At 41.9% G+C, this 22,658-nt stretch overlaps 1 protein-coding gene across 5 annotated transcripts in view; it reads left to right on the top strand.

Moving 5' to 3' along the window:
* Positions 1-22,658, top strand: part of LOC133655822 (myosin-16) — a 143,731-nt gene that overhangs the window by 43,183 nt on the left and 77,890 nt on the right. For 3 of the 5 annotated variants that reach the window (XM_062056364.1, XM_062056366.1, XM_062056365.1), the window contains 3 exons: positions 3,023-3,250; positions 12,271-12,357; positions 12,758-12,903. In XM_062056364.1, the coding sequence (XP_061912348.1) occupies positions 3,023-3,250; positions 12,271-12,357; positions 12,758-12,903 (461 nt within the window). The remainder of the gene's footprint in view (positions 1-3,022; positions 3,251-12,270; positions 12,358-12,757; positions 12,904-22,658) is intronic. The other 2 variants (XM_062056367.1, XM_062056368.1) reach the window with 1 other exon arrangement.

Raw genomic sequence — 22,658 nt, forward strand, 5'->3', positions numbered from 1 at the left:
GGAATGCTGTGGCGTAGTCGGAGGCCATGTGGGTCTGTTGTAATCTAGACTGTGAGGAGGTTGGACATTTTTCACCCTGGGTTCTTGTTTTGGTCTGTGTGTGGTTCTATGGTTAAGACAGCGCAGTAAATACATGAATTTAGACTTTTGTCTTTATTTGGCAACTTTCTTGTATGATTTTTTTAGATCAAAGCTTTGAAGTAAAACCACAGAGGTGGTCCAGCATGGAATGAGGGATGCTACCAGCGTTTGGTTACTTAACTGTCACAAACTAAAGGCTGAAGACTCCAAAAAAGCTGACAGATTTAGTGTGGCAATGGTGAAGAGATCAGTGAGAGCGTACCATCTGCTGGGAGAGTACACACTTGATCAACATCAGTGAATGATTATCGTTCCTCTGCCAGAATCCACCTGGAACTACGAGAACAGCTGTACACCTTGTAGAAGAGAGAGACAGAGGTAATTAGACCTTTTGGGTGAAGATACCTACTCATACTAAGCAAGGGAGTCCATCCACAAGGGGAAGTTATTTCCAAAAGGATGTCTTTAAGGTGCACTCAACCTTGCCACTTACTCTTTGTTGATGTCGAAGAGAGCAATAGAAACCAAGCTGACCCTGGAACAGGACCAGACCCGGATGAACTGGAATGGGATGACTTTAGCACCACAATGGAGAACAGAATAGTAAGTGTAGGTAAATCGTATTGAGGCTTTTTGCAAATATTCTGTTAAATGCAATTTGGGACTATAATGCTAACACAGTTCCTTCCAAAATACTGGGAAACCTACAATATTAGTTTAGATGTTGGAACAATGCAGATAGAATAATTCAAAGTGCCACCATCGTAAAACCTTCATTAGTTGTAGGTAAGTCATATTTTATTATAGTAAAAACAATAATACAGTTTCAACTGTAATGACAAATTACAAAGGTAATATGATTTAAAAACAATTGGACTTATACAGAAAAATAAATTTGTGACACAGTTAAATGGGCAAATAATAATATTGTTGTATGTTAGCCTTATTTTTTTTTTCATGATCTCCCTCACCTACCTACCTACATCACTTCACTTTTTTACAATATATGGCACTTTGACTTGCCTTTGAAATTCTAAAACTTTTCTACAATAATAGTAACTTAACCATATGTGCAACTGTTCTTACTTTTACAGTAAGTACTTTTGTGATTACTGACTTTTAGAACACATGTTTTTTGTTGTTACCAAAGGTCCATTGTCATGTTATAACAATCTTGTCGACATAACACATACTTGCCAACCTTGAGACCTCCGAATTCGGGAGATGGGGGTGTGTGGTTGCGGGGGTGGGGTTGGGAGGGCGGGGTTGAGGTGCAGGCAGCATACCTCTTCCCCTTTAAGCTTTTCTGGATGTAATTAAATTCTTTTTTCCAATCATTTTGGAACTTGCAAGCGTATTTCTTCTTCTTACTCGTCGTCGCCATGTCTCTTCTTCGTTCTTCTGTTGTGCACTGAGCTCCAAAAGCCATAGATGTTATTGTAGCGTCCCGGAAGAGTTAGTACTGCAAGGGGTTCTGGGTATTTGTTCTGTTGTGTTTATGTTGTGTTACGGTACGGATGTTCTCCCGAAATGTGTTTGTCATTCTTGTTTGGTGTGGGTTGACAGTGTGGCACATATTAGTAACAGTGTTAAAGTTGTTTATATACGGCCACCGTCAGTGTGACATGTATGGCTGTTGACCAAGTATGCCTTGCGTTATCATTAAACTAGTTAAAAGATCATACAACGTGTCAGCATTTCTTGACATCTTCGATTTAAGACCATTGTTAAACCTTTCCAACGCTACATTATTATGGGACTAGGCCGGTACGCTGTTTTTATGGAGGAAAAGCGGATGCCTAGACAGCATGCGGCTGTTAAGGGGTGAAGGTTTCAGGTGAGAGAGGACGCTAAAGGCAGTGCCTTAAACGCCCCCAATATTGTTGTCCGGTTGGAAATCGGGAGAAATTCGGGAGAATGGTTGCCCCGGGAGATTTTCGGTAGGGGCACGGAAATTCGGGAGTCTCCCGGAAAAATCGGGAGGGTTGGCAAGTATGACATAACATACAAACAAAACTAAATGGTTTAACGTTTGCCACATGGTCGATAAGAAAACCAAACTAAATTCTACATAAACATTTGTTTTATTTACCTGAGCAAGCCACAATTTAAAAACACTTTAGCCATTTACCATTTACCAACAGGTGATACATGTGGCGGAAAGTAACTACCTAAACCTAGCAGTGCTGTGCTGGGTTTCGTAGACACCCAGTAGCCCCTGTATTATTTTCCAAAAATAGAAGTTGGTGAGTGTCCATGTAGGAAAGCCATCAGAGCGCAGACACAAGTACTTTTATGGGAACAAAAACTGTACATGGAAAATAGGTCCCTCAACCCTTTGCAAATTCCCTGATATTTGGGTACCATTTACTCCGTCCAAATACCTTGCCCATGATAAATGGTTCAGAAGAAAGTAATGCTAACCAGAACAGACTTGACAATGAGGTATTTTCACTCCTGTTATGGATGGTTGCTGCCGGCCGTGAGCTCTATCATAAGGTTGAACTTGTCTATCAGGTCAGGCCTTCACGTCACTCTGTTGATCCTTGTAGCTGAGCCATATTAGGGAGAGATTTGACTGACAAAGAGAAGGATTTCTTCTTCTTGCTGCAGGGAGGAACACACACATTTTGCAGCTTATTTTGCGGTAAGACTTTTTAGCAATGGAGGTACCTCTGTTTCATTTTTATAGAATCATAGGATTTGAACATGGTGTATTGCATCAGTCAGGGTTACTTTTTATCAGTAGACATTTATCATATAGGATAAGATAAGGTAGGGTAGTTTAGACTTTTATTTATCACACGATGGGGAAATTATATGGTTGCAGTGCAGATATTAATAATAGTAATAATCTTGTAGGCATTTTTGTCATTTGCTATTGCCAAAGAAGCGCCTTATATTCGCTTGTTCACAACCAACTGTGTGCACTGACCTCCAGGAGCGAGAGACAGCCCAGGTGTCGGAACAACGCTGTGTCCAGCTGGAAAAGACCCAACGTGAGCTGGAGCGACAACTATCGGGCCTGTCAGACCGTCTGGAGGAGGGGGAGTCTCGCTCAAATCAGCTGTACCGTCACAGAGACAAGCTGGAGGCAGAGTGTAACAACCTCAGGCAAGACCTGGACCAACTGGAGGGTGCCCTTAACGCATCTGAGCAGGATAGACAGGTAGATAATCATTGGACTTCTTCCTAGGGGTTGATGTTGGTACAGTAACTGCAATACTCGCAGCACTCGCAGGGTATGGGTTTTAAAACAAATGCAATAATGGCCACCACATTAGTTACAACTGCACACACAAATACAATAATACAACTATTTCTTGTAGTTTGCAGTGGTGAAAAACATTACCAAAATATACAACGGTGTCTTTCTAATGCAGTACTTGCAATGCATAAGCTAACCAAAACATATAAACACCTGTCTGTATTATCCAATGCAGTTCTACGCCACTGGAAAAAAAAATCACAATAATAAAGACGTTATTGATGAATACGTCAATGTATGTGTAAATTAAAATCCAACCATTATTATTTTTTTGAAATAGAAGTGTACTGAATGAAGTGACTGGAATGTGCCGATGTTACAACTTGAGAAACGGTAAATAAAATACATTATCCAGATAAGTTAGGAAATAAATCACCAGTAAATGATCTGCATTTAATCTTTTATTTTCATTTGATGACTTTGTCCCATTTTCTTACACAATTCTGGTTCCTTAGAAATTCATGGAACTGTCAAACAAAGTCGAGCAGATCAGGTCACCTTTCCCTGGGACATTATGTCCAGGGTGTACTTCGCCTTCCGCCCGAATGCAACTGAGATAGGCTCCAACACCCCCCACGACCCCAAGAGGGACAAGCGGTAGAAAATGGATGAATGGATGGATTATTTTAGTGTGGTTATTATCTTACTGTCTTATTAACTTTTACTCTGACTTGTTCATGTAACCTTGTATTTATTCCCTTCCTGGTCCTGTTTGTCATGTTGTGATTTGTTGAGTTAATACTTTTGGTTTATTTTAAGGGATATGTAGATGCCATTTTCCATTTTTCTCTTTTGCAAAACAAATCTATCTTCAAGTACACATTAAGTCACCTTGAACCTTGAAGCAATAGTACTTGTCAAAGAAATGACATCATCTTGATGACAAGGAATATAAGAGACACAAGTCACAAAGACTTGATGCAGCCTGAAGTGTTTTTAAACAATTGATTACAACAATACTACATCAGCAAATTCAACAATATTAAGTGGTTAATTTCATGTATTGATCATCATGGATAAGGTACTGCTTAATTTATATTCAGAAATTACTCCTGAATTGTGAAATTACTTTTATTACAATATAATTTCTGTATCCTTTTTAATTGTATTTAGCTATCCATCGCTTATTTATTTATTCATGTTATTTTATCGTTATATGTAATTTTTATTTATCGGTTGCTAACCACCATTTATTATCTCTTTAATTCCAAAATGGTGACATTTGAAACAAGAAATCAAACAAAAATTAAAAGATACAATTTGTGGTGTGAATTTATCAGCAGTAATTAATACGTAGAAGGGGTGTGATTAAATGATTTATGCTTCTTCCTACTTTTTTCAGATATGTGCACAAAGGGCACCTCCTATGCAAATCCAACTTTTCTTACCTATTGGAACTTGTTTTTGTGTATTTGAGCTCTGCAAAAGTCTGCAAAATTTGAAATCAAACCATGGTGGCATTGCATAGATATTTATAAAACAATCGTGCCTTCCTTCATACTTCCTCCACACAAGCCGTTTGGAATTTGCCCAAATTTTGACGTATCTCCATATATGGTAGAGATTTACCCGAAAAGCTTTGCACGAGTCCGCCATTGTAGTCGGACGTTGTATGTAGTCAGTAAGTTCCTTCTTTTTTCTCTATCATCTTGTTGTGGGGCAGACTGGCTCGTACATGCACATGCATCCTCCGCTGTTGTCATTTCTAATACAAAGTAGCGTATAACTTACACAGTGTCTGTCAGTATAGTCCATATGGAAGCACTAAAAACTACAACATGACTGGCAAGGAGAAGATGTAGTCGAAGTGGAAGCACGTAAATAAGACCGCCCACAAAACGGTGCATTCTAAAGAGATGGTCAGAAAGCGGTTTTTGAGGATGATTTATAAAACATATTCTATGCAAAATTTTGACAAAAGAACTACCATTACATGTTATGTAGACGACGAGGAAGGGTTTTAAATGTAGAAAAAAAATCATAATATGACCCCTTTAAAGGCCTACTGAAATGAATTTTTTTTATTTAAACGGGGATAGCAGATCTATTCATTGTGTCATACTTATCATTTCGCGATATTGCCATATTTTTGCTGAAAGGATTTAATATAAAACAACGACGATAAAGATCGCAACTTTTGGTATCTGATAAAAAAAGGCTTGCCCCTACCGGAAGTAGCGTGACGTAGTCAATTGAACATATCCACAAAGTTCCCTATTGTTTACAATGATGGCCGCCAGAAGTGAGAGAGATTCGGACCGAGAAAGCGCCGATTTCCCCATTAATTTGAGCGAGGATGAAAGATTTGTGGATGAGGAAAATGCAAGTGAAGGACTAGTGGGGAGTGGAAGCGATTCAGATAGGGAAGATGCTGTGAGAGCCGGGGGTGACCTGATATTCAGCTGGGAATGACTACAACAGTAAATAAACACAAGACATATATATACTATATTAGCCACAACACAACCAGGCTTATATTTAATATGCCACAAATTAATCCCGCATAAAAACACCTAGGTGTTTGTTATGCTAGCTCCTAGCTCCTAGGTACTAGCTCGAGCTAGTTATAGCTCGAGCTGGTAATATGGACGGGATCCCGTATATATAACCCGCCAATACAATTCAAACACCTGCACAACACACACACTCACTCAGCCCAAAGAACCGTTCACCTAACCCAAGGTTCATAAAGCTTAAATATTTAACCAAAGTTACGTACATAACACGCACGTACAGGCAAGCAATCAAATGTTTGGAAGTGCGCGGGTGGGACCTGATATTAAGCTGGGAATGACTACAACAGTAAATACACACAAGACATATATATACTCTATTAGCCACAACACAACCAGGCTTATATTTAATATGCCACAAATTAATCCCGCATAACAAACATCTAGGTGTTTGTTATGCTAGCTCCTAGCTACTAGCTACTAGCTCGAGCTAGTTATAGCTCGAGCGGGTAATATGGACGGGATCCCGTATATATAACCCGCCAATACAATTCAAACACCTGCACAACACACACACTCACTCAGCCCAAAGGACCGTTCACCTAACCCAAGGTTCATAAAGCTTATATATTTAACCAAAGTTACGTACGTGACACGCACGTACGGGCAAGCGATCAAATGTTTGGAAGCGCGCGGGTGGGACCTGATATTCAGCTGGGAATGACTACAACAGTAAATAAACACAAGACATATATATACTATATTAGCCACAACGCAACTAGGCTTATATTTAATATGCCAAAAATTGATTCCGCATAACAAACACCTAGGTGTTTGTTATGCTAGCTCCTAGCTCGAGCTAGTTATAGCAAGCGATCAAATGTTTGGAAGCACAGCTACGTACTCACGGTATCGCGTCTGTGTATCCAAATCAAAGTCCTCCTGGTTAGAGTCTCTGTTGTCAGAGTTCTTCGATCTTGACTGCATCTTTCGGGAATGTAAACAAACACCGGCTGTGTTGTGTTGCTGACTTCCCTCGCAAAATATCCGCTTCGCACCGACAACTTTCTTCTTTGCTTGCTTAGCTTCTTTCTCCATAATGCAATGAACAAATTGCAACAGATTCACCAACACAGATGTCCAGAATACTGTGGAATAATGAGATGAAAACAGAGCTATTTCATATTGGCTTCAATGGGGAAGCCATACCTCTGTTAAACTGGCTACGTCACGTGCATACGTCATCATACCGAGACGTTTTCAAGCGGAAGTGTGGCGGGAAATTTAAAATTGCACTTTATAAGTTAACCCGGCCGTATTGGCATGTGTTGCAATGTTAAGATTTCATCATTGATATATAAACTATCAGACTGCGTGGTCGGTAGTAGTGGGTTTCAGTAGGCCTTTAAGGTAACATTTTTTAAACTAATAAATCATACCATACCATTCTGAAAAGATGTAAAAGGTTTTGTTTATCAGACACATTGACGTCACTGTTCACAGTTTTTAAACGTAATCTTGTACTGTGAAATTTCTACCAAGTCTCCTACTATACGGCTGCAAAAAATGTAATGGTGATTTATAGCATTTTTTTTATGTGGCAAGTGGAGATAAATGCTTTATTTTGGAGAGCAAGAAGTGTTCCAGTGCTCTTAATGCAGCAATGTTGCCCCCTGTTCGACCTCTGCTGCGTGGTGACTGTTGTCTTACACAACATTTGTTCTTCACATGAGTAGTACACACAATATTAGGTGCATGTTCTTAATTATTGACCGGCAGTTATCAAATTTAGCTAAAAGGTTGGAACAAATCTGACAGTTGGACTTGAATATAAAAGTCTAGCACAATTTTTAATGTGAACATGTAATGCCCTTTTCCAGCCAAAAGCCAAGAACTTTATCCCCAACAACTTTTTTCTGACTAAATAATCTGTGTGGTTTACATTTTGACCGCATCTCAAAGTTCAAGGTAATTTGTTCAAACCAGTATGATGCCGTATGGGGGAGTGACATGTTTAACAATGTTTAGGACTAAGGATGTCCCAATACAATTTTTTCACTTCCGGTATGATACCGATATTGGAGCCCTGAGTATACAGTACAGGCCAAACGTTTGGACACACCTTCTCATTTCAATGCATTTTCTTTATTTTCATGACTATTTACATTGTAGATTGTCACTGAAGGCATCAAAACTATGAATGAACACATGTGGAGTTATGTACTTAACAAAAAAAGGTGAAATAAGTTGAAGTGAAGTGGTAATTGTTTTTTTGGCGTCCACAAGGTCATAATGCAGTATGTTGAATGATGTGTACTCATTTGTTACTGAATTCTTTCTAATGTGCTTCTGCTTTGGTAACTTTGTATCTGTAAGTAATATGTACTGTAACTGACAGTTAACCGTTTATATTGACAAATGTCGTTTTTTTAGACTGCAATATTGTTCAATTAAGGACACTATTACACAGCTTATGTGCTATTGTGTGCTTGGCTGTTGTGTAGCTGCTAGCTCCTATAGCTTACTATGTTTACCTGTTTTACCCATTTGCCTAATTACGACTAGATGAAAGCCGATACATTACGATACTAGTTTTATCGGATTAATATCTGATATGAGTATCAGATCAGGACACCCCTAATTTAAAGGCCTACTGAAACCCACTACTACCGACCACGCAGTCTGATAGTTTATATATCAATGATGAAATCTTAACATTATAACACATGCCAATACGGCCGGGTTAACTTATAAAGTGACATTTTAAATTTGCCGCTAAACTTCCGGTTCGAAACGCCTCTGAGGATGACGTATGCGCGTGACGTAGCCCGACGAACACGGGTATGCCTTCCACATTGAAGCCAATATGAAAAAGCTCTGTTTTCATTTAATAATTCCACAGTATTCTGGACATCTGTGTTCGTGAATCTGTTTCAATCATGTTCATTGCATTATGGAGAAGGAAGCCAAGCAAGCAAAGAAGAAAGTTGTCGGTGCGAAATGGACGTATTTTTCGAACGTAGTCAGCCACAACAGTACACAGCCGGCGCTTCTTTGTTTACATTCCCGAAAGATGCAGTCAAGATGGAAGAACTCGGATAACAGAGACTCTAACCAGGAGGACTTTTGATTTGGATACACAGACGCCTGTAGAGAACTGGGACAACACAGACTCTTACCAGGATTACTTTGATTTGGATGACAAAGACGCAGACGTGCTACTGTGAGTATGCAGCTTTGGCTTTTTTTTGCGTATGTACGTAACTTTTTTAAAATATATAAGCTTTATGAACCTTGGGTTAGGTGAACGGTCTTTTGGGCTGAGTGATTGTGTGTGTTGATCATGTGTTTGAATTGTATTGGCGTGTTCTATGGAGCTAGGAGCTAGCAGAGGAGCTAGGAGCTAGCATAACACGTACCGTACCGTAAGTGCGCGTCACGTACGTAACTTTTTAAAAATATATAAGCTTTATGAACCTTGGGTTAGGTGAACGGTCTTTTGGGCTGAGTGATTGTGTGTGTTGATCGGGTGTTTGAATTGTATTGGCGTGTTCTATGGAGCTAGGAGCTAGCAGAGGAGCTAGGAGCTAGCATAACAAACACGCAGGTGTTATTATGCAGGATTAATTTGTGGCATATTAAATATAAGCCTGGTTGTGTTGTGGCTAATAGAGTATATATATGTCTTGTGTTTATTTACTGTTGTAGTCATTCCCAGCTGAATATCAGGTACCGTGAGTATGCAGCCTTGGCTGCTAAACATTCGATAACTTGACCGTATGTGCGCGTCACGTACGTAACTTTTTAAAAATATATAAGCTTTATGAACCTTGGGTTAGGTAAACGGTCTTTTGGGCTGAGTGATTGTGTGTGTTGATCAGGTGTTTGAATTGTATTGGCGTGTTCTATGGAGCTAGGAGCTAGCAGAGGAGCTAGGAGCTAGCATAACAAACACGCAGGTGTTTTTATGCAGGATTAATTTGTGGCATATTAAATATAAGCCTGGTTGTGTTGTGGCTAATAGAGTATATATATGTCTTGTGTTTATTTACTGTTGTAGTCATTCCCAGCTGAATATCAGGTCACCCCCGGCTCTCACAGCATCTTCCCTATCTGAATAGCTTCAACTCCCCACTAGTCCTTCACTTGCACTTTACTCATCCACAAATCTTTCATCCTCGCTCAAATTAATGGGGAAATTGTCGCTTTCTCGGTCCGAATCTCTCTCACTTCATGCGGCCATCATTGTAAACAATAGGGAACTTTGCGTATATGTTCAACTGACTACGTCACGCTACTTCCGGTAGGTGCAAGCCTTTTTTTTATCAGATACCAAAAGTTGCAATCTTTATCGTCGTTGTTCTATACTAAATCCTTTCAGCAAAAATATGGCAATATCGCGAAATGATCAAGTATGACACATAGAATAGATCTGCTATCCCCGTTTAAATAAAAAAAATTCATTTCAGTAGGCCTTTAAGACAGCCAGAAAGATGTCTTCTCAGAGAAGGATGAGGGTCAGGCAAGTCTGCATGGTCCATTGTATCTCTAAATAACAACACAAAGAATTCAACATGTCAGTGATGAGCTCACGGCAACAACATAAACAGTAGTGTCATAGCATTAACCAACTAAATAGTGGATATTGGATTTATATTTGTTCCACTCACTTACTTCCTCCTTTGGTTGTACAACTAATACTATTTTGAGTAGCTTCTCTTCTTTGCCTCCATTTTGCAAAATGTTGAAATTAATCTTGTAAAAGTGAAGTAAGTATGTACTGCAGCTGTACACCAGTTTAAACGTCGCAGGTGAGTAAGTGTGTTTTACAAAGCAGTTTTCTTTCGGATCAGTTAGTTCCTGGAAACGTCTGAAATAAACATCCTGGTCACCAGATGGAACTTTTCTGGCCTGGAGGTACATTTCACCTCGGTAAATTCTGGTGGAATTGTAGTGGGGGTTTTCAAAAGCCCAGGTAATTTGAAAGGAAATTAAAAAGGGGCTAATGTTAAAGGTTTAATTGGGAAATCAAAACAGTAACAAACTTATTTAGTTTTTTTTTAAAGTTATGCTTTCAATGCCTTTTGTTTTATTTTAGTGTGTTTTGTTATAGTTTTTAACTGAAAAAGACATTTTATTTTGAATATAAACCTATTATCGCTTATGACTTGACTCACTATAACAAATTGACCTTTGACTCAATGAAAAATGTATTTAAAGGGAAAGTGCACTTTTTTGGAATTTTGCCAATTGTTCCAAATCATTATGAAAGACCGAACGACGGATGTATTTTTTTTTAATGTATTCTAAATATTAAACAAATGCGGTCAAAAGTCCGCTTACAATGGAGCTTGTGGGAGCCGCTCTATTCTGCCTATAAAGCCCTTAAAAAACATCTGCATCAAGGTTTTATATACAGGATGTACTGTAAGTGTATGTAATGTAGTAACAGGCAGATTTATAATAACATTGAATATTTGCGTATTTTGCTCATTTCAAGCATACGTGACGCATTAATTAAAACAAATTTATCATGATGTTTGCTTTTTTTTTCAACAACATCCCTGATTATTACTCACTGCAGACTTCATGGGAGCCAACACACATATTAGAACATCACTTATTGCACAACGTCTGCTGTCATTAGTTTGCCGACTGCTCGGATGTTCATATATTCTCATTTTGGTGAAAAATGACTCACAATCCTCCGAAGAAAAGGGGCGCAAACCCAAGCGTCTTTTCATGTCGGTCTCGCCATTCCCGGTTCTAAATTGGCTGTCAAAGTGTACAAACTTGCTGGAATACGTCCTCGTCCTTCTACTTTTCAGGTTAGAGGCATGATTTATGATCTACAATAAAGTTTGACGAGCAAGGAAGCGAGGTAACAGATGATCATTTGATCATGTCAACTTTGTACACAAATTTGTGATCACGGCGCCACTATAAATAGTTTGTCTGTGTTAGTCTTTATAATAATAATATCACTAATACTTGGTTAATATTCAAGTCATGAAATGTAAATGGAGTATTTTAGGCCATTTTTGGATGTTTTTTTATTGGGTTTTATGGACGGTATAGAGGACCTCCTGTTGGCTTCGTTGTAAGCAGACTTTAATTTACGTTTATTCAAGAGTTAGAATGCATAAAAAAAATCAGTCCAAAATACATTATAGTCATGGGTTTCACAATGATTGTGAATGATAGGCAAAATTCCCAAAAAACTGCAGTTCCCCTTTAAGATTATTAACACATTCAAGTACCCCTGGTGTAGCGAGTGTGCAGCATACCCAGTATTCAACTTTGTGATATAGTATTATATTAGTAGTAATAAGTGCATGTAAATGAATGAGTTGGCCCAACATAGGTACTGTACTGTGCGGTTGTTGTTTTTTCAACACTTGAATCCCAGTATATCTTTCGAGTGTCATGATTGGTCCAAGCATTGATGTGTTGTATTCCCCCTCTCAGCAAGCGATGGAGGATCTACATAGTGAAGAGGAGAAGGTGAACCAGTTAACTGAAGAGAAAACCCAACTACAGATGCAAATAGAAGATGTAAGTACTTCATATCATGCCTATGTGAGACTAAAGTTCACAGCATGCATTATGTTTAAGAGCATATCTAAATATCGATAATGGATAGTGTATGCAAAGGTATTATAACCACAATTTCCCTCCACTGCAGCTATTCAGTTTCACTTGACTCTGCGTCTTGTTCTGAATGACACCTTTATTTGATTATTTTGTTAATTTAGCCATTAAATTTTGCACATTATGTAATAATGGCAACCTTCTCAGAAGAATTCCAACGCATTCCTTCTAAATTAATTACATAAATTATGTAATATGTGAAACCAAAAAAAAGCGGAAGTGGTACCAAAAATGATAAACAGTAGAAAGTAGATGGATGAACCAAGCAAATACATAACTGTTGTGTTGCATGGTGTGCTCCTAGCTGGAGTATGAGCTGGAAATGGAGCGTTGTCAGCGTGAAGAGCTGGAGAAGCACAACAGGAAGGAGGAGGGTGACAGCGCAAGTACTCAGGACAATCTGGAAGAAGTGGAGAAAATAAAGAGTGGTCTGGAAGAGATCATCAAAAGGTCAGTCTTGCTCGTGTACAGGAATACAAAAATCTTTGCATGCTATTGGTGTGCAGATATTTTTTGTGGCGGTGAACCTTTTCAAATCCAGATGATTCACATTCTACATGGGTAAAAAAATCAATTGTGAACCGATACAGTATGTTAGTGCTCAGTATTAGAAGACACACCTTTACCAACCAACCAATTAACTACATGGTTCTAAATACAGTGGGACCTTGTTTTCTGCCCCAATTTTCATATTTCCACCCAAATTTTCCCCGGTAATTGTATGCCATCTCGGTAAACGTATGGCCAACATTTTGCGTAACAAACTAGTCCGTTTGCACATGTATCATTTCTTGTATTTGATTGCCCAAACTAATAATCCCACACATTAGAAACCCTATCTCTCAGTTTTTTTAATTCAGTGTGACTGCAAAATAACCCACCTTTGGGCCAAATATGTAATAATCGCCGGTTTAGATGGCGGTTCATGGCGATTCAGCAAACACCAAACACAAAACCTGGTCATCTGTCGCTCATTCGCCATGAACCCTGAAAACCGCAGGGGCCCAACAAAAACATTTTACGTAACATTTTTCCTGGTGGTCTTGGCGGTTCGAAATGGGGCGTGTTCAGAGAACGGCAGCCTCCGTATTTGCACCACAAAATCCATGATAATACTGTTGACACCGCCATAATCCTCCAGTCACAAAGTACCTTCACGGAGGTAGTAGCGTAAATAAACATGGGAGCGTCACGGGCTCATCAAGTAGCAACACAGAGGCACTGCGGTTGATGTGGAGTAGAGGGTGGAGGACTCCACCCCCTTTTGGCGAGATCTGTGGTATTGGCGCAGTGTTCAAAAGGTGCAGGGAAAAACTTTCTGCCTTCGTTGGAACACGGATCATGAACCGCCATCCAAACCGTTAATATTGGAACGCCTCTTTGGGGCTGTACCTGCAGAAAAGTGTCACACACAGCAAATCCACATGCAAAACACAAAGTGCAAAAGTGAAACATTGATTGATTGAGACATTTATTAGTAGATTGCACAGTGAAGTACATATTCCGTGCAATTGACCACAAAATGGTAACACCCGAATAAGTTTTTCAACTTGTTTAAGTCGGGGTCCACTTAAATTGATTCATGATACAGATATATACTATCGTCATAATATAGTCATCACACAAGATAATCATCAGAGTATATATATTGAATTATTTACATTATTTACAATCCGGGGTGTGGGATGAGGAGGGGGGGGGGTATAGGTTTGGTTGATATCAACACTTCAGTCATCAACAATTGCATCATCAGAGAAATGGACATTGAAACAGTGTAGGACTGACTTGGTAAGATATGTGCAGCAAGTAGTGGACATAAAGAGAGAGATCAGAAAGCATAAGAAAAAGTATCTACATTTGATTATTAATAATCCGGGGAGGCTGTTAAAACAAAACAGGGCAAGGGACAGGGAGATTCAATAGAACTGGGGTCTCAAACTCAATTTACCTGGGGGCTACGAGAGGCAGAGTGTGGGTGGGGCTGAAAAGCTTTGTTAAATGATAAATGGGTTATACTTGTATAGCGCTTTTCTACCTTCAAGGTACTCAAAGCGCTTTGACACTATTTCCACATTCACCCATTTACACACACATTCACACACTGATGGCGGGAGCTGCCATGCAAGGCGCTAACCAGCAGCCATCAGGAGCAAGGGTGAAGTGTCTTGCCCAAGGACACAACGGACGTGACTAGGATGGTAGAAGGTGGGGATTGAACCCCAGTAACCAGCAACCCTCCGATTGCTGGCACGGCCACTCTACCAACTTCGCCACGCCGTCACTTGTTAAACTTTTTTAAATTTTCTCAAATGTGTTTATTTGTATTATTTTAACACAAAATAAGATGAAAACATAAATAAAAATATATTTCAATTCCACTTGGTGTCCCTCTCGTGTTTAGCTGACGCACGGAGAACATCTCAATGCATGTAGAACGTCATTTCCGCAACGCACGGCATTTCCGATTTTTTCCTTTACAGCAGCCTGGCGGTCAGCGGATAATAGCCTGTTAACAGTCCCCTTTGTTTTTGCGCTCGATGTTCATGTTTTTCATGATGACATGAACTGGAAATAAGTGATGTATTACATTGTAATCGTATGTATATTCCAAATAAACTGACACCGACCAACCAACCACCACTGTGCCATTTGTAGATGGTTCAAAGTGCCGGGATATCGAGTGCAAAAAGGCGACTGCTCCCGGAATGTTATCCGCCGTGCTGTTACTGGAAAAAGAAGCGAAAGTGACACTGTGCTGTTGTTGTTGTAAACCTAGTCATGGAAACAAAAACAAAAATTTAAATATGAAACATAATTGTATATAATAGTGTTCATCGTGTGAGGCAATGCAAATAATAAATAATGACTCACAAATAACGGCGTGACCCTATAATTGGCCTGGGTTATTGGGGACTGTTATTGTTGCTGCCGACTACATTAGGTTACATTGAGTTTGTTCCTTTTACTTTGCCACCGCGCACGCATCACTTTGATTTAATTTGTCAGAGAGAGATATATACGTGTCACACCCACTGTGGCACAGCTTGGGTCACTTTCATTGCGCAAGACACATCACCCTTGCTCCTGATGGGTCGTGGTTAGCGCCTTGCATGGCAGCTCCCGCCATCAGTGTGTGAATGTGTGTGTGAATGGAAAAATGTGGAAATAGTGTCAAAGCGCTTTGAGTACCTTGAAGGTAGAAAAGCGCTATACAAGTATAACCCAACAACAACACTGTTTTGAGTTTTTTTTCCTGTTGTCCCTAATGTAGTGACAGCTTATGTTTTTTGTATTTCCGCCCAAGCTGGAGGCGGAGCTGCGGGACACCAACATCTGATTCTAATCAACCTTTCCTGTTATATATTTGTTTGTTTTATTGCTGGTTACTGTTAATGCTGCATGTCTTCACGTCCCGGCGGCCCGCCTGTTTGCCTGCTCATCGTGTTTTGTCATTTTGTGCCCGAGCCTTTTGTCTCGTTGACTTTTTGTTCTATTGGCATCGTAGTTTTTGTTGTTTGAATCATCAACGCTGTGGACAATAAAAGACTTGTCGCACTCGCCACTTTTGTCCTCGCTGCTTTCTGGGATCCACCACAGTAAGCCACGACATATACGTATAATGTCCCGCTGGGTAGCAACTTCAAATACCTTTTTTTGGAAGGGTTGTGAACGCAGCGCGTTCGGATGAACGTTGGCGTGTGCACAATATAAACGAGGCAGCCAGTCAGAAGAAAACTCCATGGCAACGCTGCTGTAACTTTCACTCATTGAGAAATGTTTCTCGGCTTGCATCAAGCCTCGTCGATGTCCCGCCTCCGACAGCTATATACCCCACCGTGATTGGTAGGTTCGTTCATTTTTGCACACAACACTGCAAAATGCCATTCATGTAAAACTTACGGGCCGCACTAACATTAGACTTTCATATTAAGATGGGAGCCCCAAAATATCGTCTTGGGGGCCGCAAGTTTGAGACCCCTGCAATAGAATGTAACATAAAGGTTACACTCAAAATAGGACAGTAATGAACCTGCGGTGCTTAAGAACCCCTCTGATTATTAATTACATACAGCTGCACACCACAGCCTCCTCCGACAGGAATACAGGGACTGCATTCAACAGAAAAAAGGAAACAGACGTGTCAGAATCAGCACAGGAAAAGATGTAGTGGAAAATTACATTATTAATGTGACACTTTGATAAAGAAGTTGAAACATATGACAGAAAAGCAACTTTTCTTACCTAATGTTACATGTTTTTGTGTATTTGGGATCCCTACAAGTCCCGAAAACTTGAAATGTAACCATAGAGGCATGACGGAGATATTTATAAAATAATCTCGGCTGCTTCTAAACTTCCCTCAAACGAGCCGTTTGGAATTTGAGACGATTGTGACGTATGTTGCCTTGGCTACATCAGATATCTCCATATGGTTTTTAATCATTTACAAAAAAGAAGGAACACAAACAGACCGCAAAAAACAAACGTTTTGAAATAACTTTTAAAATTCAGACAGTGACTATCTGGAAAGTTCTAACCACCATCAACATTCTGTATTTTTGAACCAAAAATCACTTCATATTCTCTACTGCTCGCTAGTGTTACCATATCTGAGTTATTGTGTAGAAATATAACTACAAAACTACAAAAGTACACTTCATTCATTAACGGTGTTACAAAAAAGATCAGTTAGAATAATACATAATGTTGGATATAGAGAACATACAAACCCTTTATTTATTGAATCAAAAATACTGAAATTCCACGACATAGTGAATTGGCAAACAGCTAAAATTATACACAAAGCAAACTATAACCTGCTACCCAAGAATATACAACAATTCTTCTCAAAAAAAGAGGAGAAATATAATCTTAGAGAAAAATGTAATTTAAAACATTTGTATGCACGTACAACACTTAAGACCTTCAGTATATTACATTTTGGAATGGATTAAGCAAAGCAATCACACAATGTACTAATATGATCCACTTCAAGAAAATCTTCAAACTTAAAGTGTTCACAAAGTACAACGAAGAAGAACCATGATAAATATTCTGAATTTATTTCATCCATCCATTCATCCATCCATCCATCCATCTTCCTCCGCTTATCCGAGGTCGGGTCGCGGGGGCAGCAGCCTAAGCAGGGAAGCCCAGACTTCCCTCTCCCCAGCCACTTCGTCCAGCTCTTCCCGGGGGATCCCAAGGCGTTCCCAGGCCAGCCGAGAGACATAGTCTTCCCAACGCTTCCTGGGTCTTCCCCGTGGCCTCCTACCGGTCGGACGTGCCCTAAACACTTCCCTAGGGAGGCGTTCGGGTGGCATCCTGACCAGATGCTCAAACCACCTCATCTGGCTCCTCTCGATGTGGAGGAGCAGCGGCTTTACTTTGAGCTCCCCCCGGATGACAGAGCTTCTCACCCTATCTCTAAGGGAGAGCCCCGCCACCCGGTGGAGGAAACTCATTTGTACCATTGTACCCGTGATCTTGTCCTTTCGGTCATAACCCAAAGCTCGTGACCATAGGTGATGATGGGAACATAGATCGACCGGTAAATTGAGAGCTTTGCCTTACGGATCAGCTCCTTCTTCACCACAAAGGATCGATACAGCGTCCGCATTACTGAATACGCCGCACCGAACCGCCTGTCGATCTCACGATCCACTCTTCCCCCACTCGTGAAAAAGACTCCGAGGTACTTGAACTCCTCCACTTGGGGAAAGATCTCCTCCCCAACCCGGAGATGGCACTCCACCCTTTTCCGGGCGAGAACCATGGACTCGGACTTGGAGGTGCTGATTCTCATCCCAGTCGCTTCACACTCAGCTGCGAACTGATCCAGTGAGAGCTGAAGATCCATCAGGACCACATCATCTGCAAAAAGCAAAGACCTAATCCTGCAGCCACCAAACCGGATCCCCTCAACGCCTTGACTGCGCCTAGAAATTCTGTCTATAAAAGTTATGAACAGAATCGGTGACAAAGGGCAACGTTGGCGGAGTCCAACCCTCATTGGAAACGTGTCCGACTTACTGCCGGCAATGCGGGCCAAGCTCTGACACTGATCATACAGGGAGCGGACCGCCACAATCAGACAGTCCGATACCCCATACTCTCTGAGCACTCCCCACAGGACCTCCCGAGGGACACGGTCGAATGAATGCCTTCTCCAAGTCCACAAAGCACATGTAGACTGGTTGGGCAAACTCCCATGCACCCTCAAGGACCCTGCCGAGAGTATAGAGCTGGTCCACAGTTTCACGACCAGGACGAAAACCACACTGTTCCTCCTGAATCCGAGGTTCGACTATCCGGCGTAGCCTCCTCTCCAGTACACCTGAATAGACCTTACCGGGAAGGCTGAGGAGTGTGATCCCCCGATAGTTAGAACACACCCTCCGGTTCCCCTTCTTAAAGAGAGGAACCACCACCCCGGTCTGCCAATCCAGAGGTACCGCCCCCGATGTCCACGCGATGCTGCATAGTCTTGTCAACCAAGACAGCCCCACAGCATCCAGAGCCTTAAGGAACTCCGGGCGGATCTCATCCACCCCCGGGGCCTTGCCACCGAGGAGCTTTTTAACTACCTCAGCAACCTCAGCCCCAGAAATAGGAGAGCCCACCACAGGCTCCCCAGGCACTGCTTCCTCATAGGAGACGCGCTGGTGGGATTGAGGAGGTCTTCAAAGTATTCCCTCCACCGATCCACAACATCCGCAGTCGAGGTCAGCAGAACACCATCTTGACCATACACGGTGTTGATAGTGCACTGCGTCCCCTTCCTGAGGCGGCGGATGGTGGTCCAGAATTGCTTCGAAGCCGTCCGGAAGTTGTTTTCCATGGCTTCCCCGAACTCCTCCCATGTCCGAGTTTTTGCCTCCGCGACCGCTGAAGCCGCACACCGCTTGGCCTGTCGGTACCTGTCCGCTGCCTCAGGAGTCCTATGAGCCAAAAGAACCCGATAGGACTCCTTCTTCAGCTTGACGGCATCCCTCACCGCCGGTGTCCACCAACGGGTTCTAGGATTACCAACTACTACGACAGGCACCAACTACCTTGCGGCCACAGCTCCAATCAGCCGCCTCGACAATAGAGGTGCGGAACATGGTCCACTCGGACTCAATTTCCAGCACCTCCCTCGTGACTTGTTCAAAGTTCTTCCGGAGGTGGGAATTGAAACTCTCTCTGACAGGAGACTCTGCCAGACGTTCCCAGCAAACCCTCACAATGCGTTTGGACCTGCCAGGTCTGTCCGGCATCCTCCCCCACCATCGCAGCCAACTCACCACCAGGTGGTGATCGGTAGAAAGCTCCGCCCCTCTCTTCACCCGAGTGTCCAAAACATGAGGCCGCAAATCCGAAGACACAACTACAAAGTCGATCATGGAACTGTGGCCTAGGGTGTCCTGGTGCCAAGTGCACATATGGACACCCTTATGCTTGAACATGGTGTTCGTTATGGACAATCCGTGACGGGCACAAAAGTCCAATAACAAAACACCACACGGGTTTAGATCCGGGCGGCCATTCTTCCCAATCACGCCTCTCCAGGTTTCACTGTCGTTGCCAATATGAGCGTTGAAGACCCCCAGTAGAACGAGGGAATCACCCGGGGGAGCACCCTCAAGTACGCCACCGAGCGAATCCAAAAAGGGTGGGTACACTGAGCTGCTGTTTGGCGCGTAAGCGCAAACAACAGACAGGACCCGTCCCCCCACCCGAAGGCGGAGGGAAGCTACCCTCTCGTCCACCGGGTTGAACTCCAACGTGCAGGCCTGAGCCGGGGGGCAACAAGAATTGACACCCCAGCCCGTCGCCTCTCACTGCTGGCAACGCCATAGTGGAAGAGAGTCCAGCTCCTCTCGAGAGAACTGGTTCCAGAGCACTTGCTGTGGGTCGAAGTGAGTCCGACTATGTCTAGCCGGAACTTCTCCACCTCGCGCACTAGCTCAGGCTCCTTCCCCCCCAGCAAGGTGACGTTCCACATCCCAAGAGCTAGCTTCTGTAGCCGAGGATCAGACCGCCAAGTGCCCTGCCTTCGGCTTCCGCCCAGCTCACATTGCACCCGACCCTCTATGGCCCCTGCTATGGGTGGTGAGCCCATTGGAGGGGGGACCCACGTTCCCTCTTCGGGCTGTGCCCGGTCGGGCCCCATGCGGACAGGCCCGGCCACCAGGCGCTCGCCATCGTGCCATCCATCCATCCATCCATTTTCTACCGCATATTCCCTTCGGGGTCGCGGGGGGCGCTGGAGCCTATCTCAGCTACAATCGGGCGGAAGGCGGGGTACACCCTGGACAAGTCGCCACCTCATCGCAGGGCCAACACAGATAGACAGACAACATTCACACTCACATTCACACACTAGGGCCAATTTAGTGTTGCCAATCAACCTATCCCCAGGAGGTGGGAGGAAGCCGGAGTACCCGGAGGGAACCCACGCAGTCACGGGGAGAACATGCAAACTCCACACAGAAAGATCCCGAGGCCGGGATTGAACTCACGACTACTCAGGACCTTCGTATTGTGAGGCAGACGCACTAACCCCTCTTCCACCGTGCTGCCCTCGTGCCATCCATTCATTTTCAAAATAATCTTACTCATCTCACTATATGAAATGTAACTTACTTCACCGAGTATTATTTATTTATTTTTATTGTGATTACTTATGGAGTATATTGTGAATAAATTGAGAACAGGAAGTGAACAAAAGTTTTAGCCACTCTTATGTAAAAGAAAAGGGGTAGTATTAAATAAGATCTGCTTCTTCCTACTTCTTTTTGAACATGTTGAAAAGAGCAACTGGAAATTGTGATGTATCATGTTGTATGCTTGCATGTTCGAAATAAACTCAAACTCAACTCAACTCAACGGAACTGATGAGATTTGCCTGAGACAAAACATTATGTAAAAGTAATGTCAAAAGTCTGATGTTTTTGTCATGACTTGTTTTGCTTTCATTATAGTTGTCCTATACTGGAGGTCTATCTCTGTTTCAGTGCTGCCTTAGTTACCATAGTTTTCGTGGGTGCTGATTTATTGCACCTGCCTCTGATTAGTGGTCCTGATGTCTAATCAGAGAGTTATTTATACCTGCCTCGCCATCTACTCAGTCTGGTGGTCGTGTTTGCCCTTGGCAACTGTTATGTTTGCTCTTACAGCTATATGCTACTACTAAGGTCTGTTATTGTCTTTGTGACATGTTTTTCTACCTAGCCTTGCTAGTGATTCACGTTTTATGCCCAGCGGCATGTATCCTTCTGTGGCTTGGAAACACCACACCATGCCGAAAAGCAACAGTTTTATTGGGTGTTTATGGTAACTATATTCCATAAATAATTAAACTTGACAAACTTTTTTGCATAGTCAAAGTTAAAGTACCACTGATAGTCACACACACACTAGGTGTGGTGAAATTACTCTCTGCGTTTGACCCGTCCCCTTGTTCCACCCCCTGGGAGGGGAGGGGAGCAGTGAGCAGCAGCGGTGGCTGCGCTCAGGAATCATTTTGGTGATTTAACCCCCAAATCCAACCCTTGATGCTGATTGCCAAGCAGGGAGGCGATGGGTCCCCTTTTTATAGTCGTTGGTATTTGAACTCACGACCTACCAATCTCAGGGCGGACACTCTAACCACAAGGCCATGTAACTTTTATTTGGGAAAAAAGAACATATATTGTTAAAAAAAAAATATTGAAACAGTTAAAAGTGGCTTATCAGACCCAAAACTGTAGATATTGCAAATAATATAACTTATTAAAAACAAGATAAAAGTTTGCACGCAAACAGATGAAACCATGAACTATTCTGACATGCAGAACATTTGATGAAAAGGTAAACTTTAGATCATGTGAGTAATTCTGTCAATTTTTCATTGAACTGAGGACTGTTACGATTCACAGTGAAAAGTGGCTTATCAGCATTTTTTTTCTATTGTAGCTGACACTTAATGTGAAGAGAATTCAAACTAAACCCAGATGTATACAAAGAATAGGATATATTAAAAACGAGATACAACTTTGCACACAGACAGATGAAACCATGAAATGTTCTGACATGCAAAATATTTGATGCAATTAAGGTCATCTTCAGATCATGCGATTAAATTCTGTCAATTCATTTTTCATTGAACTGAGGACTGTTGCGATTATATTCATTTTGGAAATATTTCCAAACCATTGAAGCATGTAAACATAGAGTCATTT

The sequence above is a fragment of the Entelurus aequoreus genome, linkage group LG08 (genome assembly GCF_033978785.1).
Source record: "Entelurus aequoreus isolate RoL-2023_Sb linkage group LG08, RoL_Eaeq_v1.1, whole genome shotgun sequence".
NCBI lineage: Eukaryota > Metazoa > Chordata > Actinopteri > Syngnathiformes > Syngnathidae > Entelurus > Entelurus aequoreus.